Below are 4,980 nucleotides of genomic sequence, written 5' to 3'. Positions count from 1 at the left end.
CACCTTTGTATTTTATTTTTACAAAACAAGGCAATGACTCAATGGTGTAATTATTTCCAATCAGAGGACCAATTAATGCCAAATTGAAAACAAAGCTCTGCAACATCATCTAAATTAAAGGGGCCAATTGTAATCAAAGTGTGATGAGGGACTTTCACCTGTACGTGAAATAGTTGCACGAAGCCATTCAAACGTTTAATCATGCTGCAAGCATTTTTCCCTACAGCAACCCACTGAACAACTTTTCGGCTGCTTTCTTCTTCAGGGGTCACTACAGCGAACTAAGGCGCACAAAGACTTGGCAGTTATTTTTACACCGGATGTCCTTCCTGACGCAACCACGGACCATCGAGCTACCACAGCCCTCTGTGGAGCAGAGAGCTGCTGTCTACAGTGCACAGGGGAGCAGATGGTGGGGGTTAAAGGCTTTGCTCAAGGGCCTAGAGTGGGGCAAATGAGGGTGCTTCACCTTTCCCACCCACAATTTTATCCCTGTACCGGGAGTTGCACCAGAGATCTTCCGATCACAAGCCCACCTTCTCCAACCTCTGCACCACAACTCCCACTGCAACCTACTGAGAGAAAAATTCAACTACAACTAAAGTCAAACCAAATTCAACAGAAAAACCTGGAGGTCGCTCAGAAGAAAAAAAAAAGGTTTCAGACAATCCGTTAAATCTTAAAAGAAAAAAAAAAAACAAAAAAAAAAAACATCCATACCTTTGCTTTGCTGAAAAACAGTAAAGCTAAAGTTCAACAAGTTGCAAACAGGTTGGACTACAGAGGAGTGGGGTAGGGCGAACATAAATCTCACTGAATGTTCTCAAAAGGACATTTACATACTCACAGCACTCTTGCATCAATACTTCTGAAAGTTTTTATTTTAATCTCTGCACAGACATTTTGCATTAAAATTAGCTGAAATTACATTTTTAGTGGGGTGGTTCTCTGAAGGTTTTGGCATCAGCCTTTTCTGCAATTGTTCAGTTCAACTTTTCATCTCCGGTATCACGCTCATGATTTTGACAAAACTTTACTTTCAGACATTAGAAAAAAGCTGCATCATCATGCTCGTTTCAGTAATTAGACGGAGCCAAACACAAAAAAAGTCAGAAGCAAGTTGCGATCTCAGTGATTTATTTGTACAATAGGATTCTGTGTACAAATGCCCCAGCTCAGATGTAAAAAGGCAAGAACATAAGAGCACCTTTCCTCCCCAACCTCCATCCCTCAAACCACAGTGAGCTTTGATGAGAAGTACAAAATGAAGAGCTTTTAAAAAAAAAAAAAAAAAAATTAAAGCAACTACCTGCAAATACAGACAGGATTTTAAAGCAAATAATGAAAATGAAATAAAAACTTAACAAAAACCCCAAAATGATGTCCAACTTCTATGGCAGTGGGGCCATTATGACCTCGGTTTAAATAGCGTGTGAACGGTTTGACAAATACAAAAAAAAAAGGCGTATGGTGACATCAAATCCATGTGCCTATACCGCTTAAACATCAGACCATCCACAAACGGGTTTTTAGATTTCACATTGTAGACAAGACTTAACATAAATTTGAATTCTCTCTAGCTCATCTCAAGTAGAAAAAGCGTAGAGGGAAAATAGGCAACATGGTCCATTTCAGCGATGGATGGTAGTTCTCTCAAAACCATATCAGTTTACATTCACTTAAACTTCTCCACTGGTAAATCTCATAATGTTACCATAGTAACGCAAAATGTCGTATAAAAATATAACAAAAGACTGAAAACCGACGCACAACAAAAATATATATACACAGTCTCAAATGCAGAAGGAAGGGGAGAGCAACAAGTTGCCAACGGATCATTTTTCTTTCTGGGGGTAGAGGAAACTTGCGTTGCACAGATCAAGTCTGAGTAGCGGCACTCTTTCCTCGCTCAACGAAAGTGACTCCATGAAAGCCGCGAGTACCATCAGGACCCCTTGGCAACCTCATGACTCCTGGCGGGAGACCATCTGCATTCTGGATCTTCCTGCCCAGCATGGGGCTGCCGACTGGACTGCTCTCTTGAGAGGCCACCTGCTTTCGCCGCTGAACCCATGGGCTCCCAGAAGGCGTGAGGCTGCTGTCTGAGGAGTAGTCTGCCCAGCGGCGCCCTGCCTCAGGGCTCAGCCTGCCCTCGCTCACCAATGGAGACTTGTTGGCATGATGGGATTTACGCTGAGGACACGGGCTGGCACGGGGACTCGACCAGGGGCTGTTACGTGGAGATATACCAGGACTTAGATGATTGTTCTGGAAGCTGATGCCAGCAGTGGTGGGGCTTAGCTTGTTGCAGGATTGGGACTTTCTTGCCAGTCTGGGTGAGGTTGGGGTGCTCTCTGTGTCTGAGGAACTGCAGGCCGAGTCCTCCCCGTGGTACTGAAGCTCTCGTACTCTGCTGTTCAGAGAGCGGCTTTTGCGCATCCCACCCTCCTCGCGAGGTCGTTCTTTGGACACCTTCTTTTTAGGTGGCTTGGTTCCAATAAGAACCACTTTCAACCCCAGTGAACCGCTTCCGCCGTCCTCACTTCCCACCGCTTCATTGGCTTTAACGGCAGCCTCCACCTCCTCGAACTCCACAATGGCGCACTCTTCTGTGCCTAGCTGGGTGTAGCGCCCACTCAGTCTCTTCAGGTCAGCCGGTAGGTCCTTCCCCGGCTTCAAGACTCTGACAGAAGAAATGGCACCGTAGGTCCCGAACGCCTTCAGCAGCAGCTTCATCAGCTGCTCCTGCTGAGTGGCTCCACCCTCACAGCTCCCATTATCCTTGGTGAGAACAGCCAGTTCAGGCCATTTCTGCAAGTCACTCAGCAGCAGCATCCGGCTGGGCAACGACTCACTGGCAAAGACCGGCACTGCAGATTTGCGTCGCACCTTACGCCCTTCGTCATTCAGCTCGAGTATCTTGGAGTGCTTCAGAGCATAGGCAGTTGTTCTCCAATCACGAGTCAAGTGTTTAACCTGCAACGAGACAACACTTGCATCACTAAAGGGCCTTTTGAGGGGGCCCATTCTGCAACCATTAGGTCTGATCTATGAATCAACTACAAGTCGTGTTTCAGTTTGAATCAGCTGAAGTCAATATGCCACAGTGAAATGACTCGCTTCAGTTCAGTAAGTTCAGCCCACGTAAGGTCTCGTTTATTTCAAAATTACACGATGTGAGTTATTGTGACATGAACTGAACAAACAAGCCAACAGATCTGATGCATGAGCCTGAAGTAGCACCTGCCGTTGTGAATCAGTGCGAGATCATTACAAACATTAACAGTTGTGCCGACACTAGAAACATTCAGTCATTGCTCTTCTAAATCTTAGCACGTCACTGAGAATTTACAATATATATAAACTATTCAGATTTTAGTTAAAAAAAAAAAAACTGTAGTTTCTACCAAACTAGAAAGTTCCTGGAGAAACTTTGACGAGACTCATTCCTTCAACCTTTATACAGGCTAGCCTCACTGAGCCAGGGACTCATTTGCAAGAGGGGCCTGTTCCAGACAGAAAATATAAAGTACAGACATCAAAACGGTAGACGATAATAAAACTAAAGTAAAAATGCAGTTAAGAGTAGTGTACAAAACAAATCTGGGTGCCGTAAAACGGTGAAATACTAAACACACATTTGCTTTGATTTTTTTTATTTGACATCTACCAGGCTGCTGCCAATTTAAATTGTTGATTTGATAGTACTGTGTGCTGTGGTTCACTCAGCTACCACTATGCCAAGTTTCAGTTGAATAACAAAGTGTCTGAGTTATCTTTTTCTTCTTTAGTCAAGGCAGCCATCTTGGATTTTTGATTTGGATTCAGTATGAGATGGGGAATGCTCTCAGCTGTAACCTCAAAGTTCAGCTGCAAGTGTAAAAATGGCAAAATAATTTAAAAGTAGCATTGGCAGCCATCTTTGATTTTGATGCAGCATTAGATGGAATGGTTCTCTCACACACCAAATTTCAGCTCAATATCACTAAAATCAGTTGATTTATAGCATTTCTTTTGCTCAGGCGGCCATCTTGGATTTTCAAATTGCAGTTTATATTGTGGTTGGATCCTGTTCTGCTGGTTCTCTGCTTAGGAACACGGACATTTTTAAAAAGTGCATAATTAGCCTGCAGTGCAGAATGCAGCATATGGAATGTACACTAAATTTAGGCCATTGTAGCTTTGTGGGCAGTTTGCCTTCGCATGTCAGCTATTCAGAAGATGTTCCGTGTTTGCACCCAAGTGACCGGCAGCCATGGTTACCTTTTTGAATGAGGTGAGCAGCTTGACGCTAACAAACCCGAGTTTGTTGCGTCGGACGTGTTTAAGCAGGAAGGCGTCATGCTCCAGGTTCTCATCAGATAGGTAGAACTCGATCTGAGCCACCAGCTTTTGGATGAGCTCTGGATCTGGGGGCTGCCAGCTCTCCTCCTCCTCCAGCTCTCCTCCACTGGTGCCTGCACCACTGTGTGTGGGAAGAGAACATGGTCAGCACAGACTTCGTTTGTAGTGGAAAAGATGAATATTTTATCCTATAAAAGCACCAACGTTACAACTGTTGCATTTATTTTTTCAGTGCTCATTAATACAATAAGCCAGAGGCTTACAAAGTGCTGGCAGAGACTAATCCTCATTCTGCCATCTCCCTGACACAGAACGTCTGCCTGCTCGCCGCCTCTTAAGATTTTTTCCCCCCCACCATCATCAAATTGTGTCTGTGGCCACAGTTCCTGCTCCATGCCAGATCTCATGTCCATCCTGAGCCTGCGGAGGCCTCACCATCGGAAAGGTGCAGAGTCAGACTCTCCCTCCCACAAAGAAAAAGGCGACTCAAAAACAAACCTCACAGTGGACAAGAATGCATTTTGTATCACTCAAAAGCTCAAACTTGCCTGACACCTGGCTTAGTTTGTAAACCAACAGTCATGAGCTTTAAACATTGAAGATTTGAATGAAATTTGGATGACTCATCACCCCCCC

The 4,980-nt window shown here is 44.5% G+C and overlaps 1 protein-coding gene across 1 annotated transcript in view; it reads right to left on the bottom strand.

Moving 5' to 3' along the window:
- Positions 1-1,416: 1,416 nt before the first annotated feature.
- Positions 1,417-4,980, bottom strand: part of larp6a (La ribonucleoprotein 6, translational regulator a) — a 76,171-nt gene continuing 72,607 nt past the window's right edge. Inside the window, exons 2-3 of the mRNA XM_037691052.1 lie at positions 4,264-4,465; positions 1,417-2,976 (exon numbers count right to left, since the gene is read on the bottom strand). Of these exons, the coding sequence (XP_037546980.1) occupies positions 1,879-2,976; positions 4,264-4,465 (1,300 nt within the window). The 3' untranslated portion in view covers positions 1,417-1,878. The remainder of the gene's footprint in view (positions 2,977-4,263; positions 4,466-4,980) is intronic.

This window comes from Nematolebias whitei, chromosome 2 (assembly GCF_014905685.2).
Source record: "Nematolebias whitei isolate Nwh7 chromosome 2, NemWhi1, whole genome shotgun sequence".
NCBI classification, from domain to species: domain Eukaryota; kingdom Metazoa; phylum Chordata; class Actinopteri; order Cyprinodontiformes; family Rivulidae; genus Nematolebias; species Nematolebias whitei.
The sequence above is the reverse complement of the archived record's forward strand: the minus strand, read 5'-3'. Positions and strand labels throughout refer to the sequence as shown.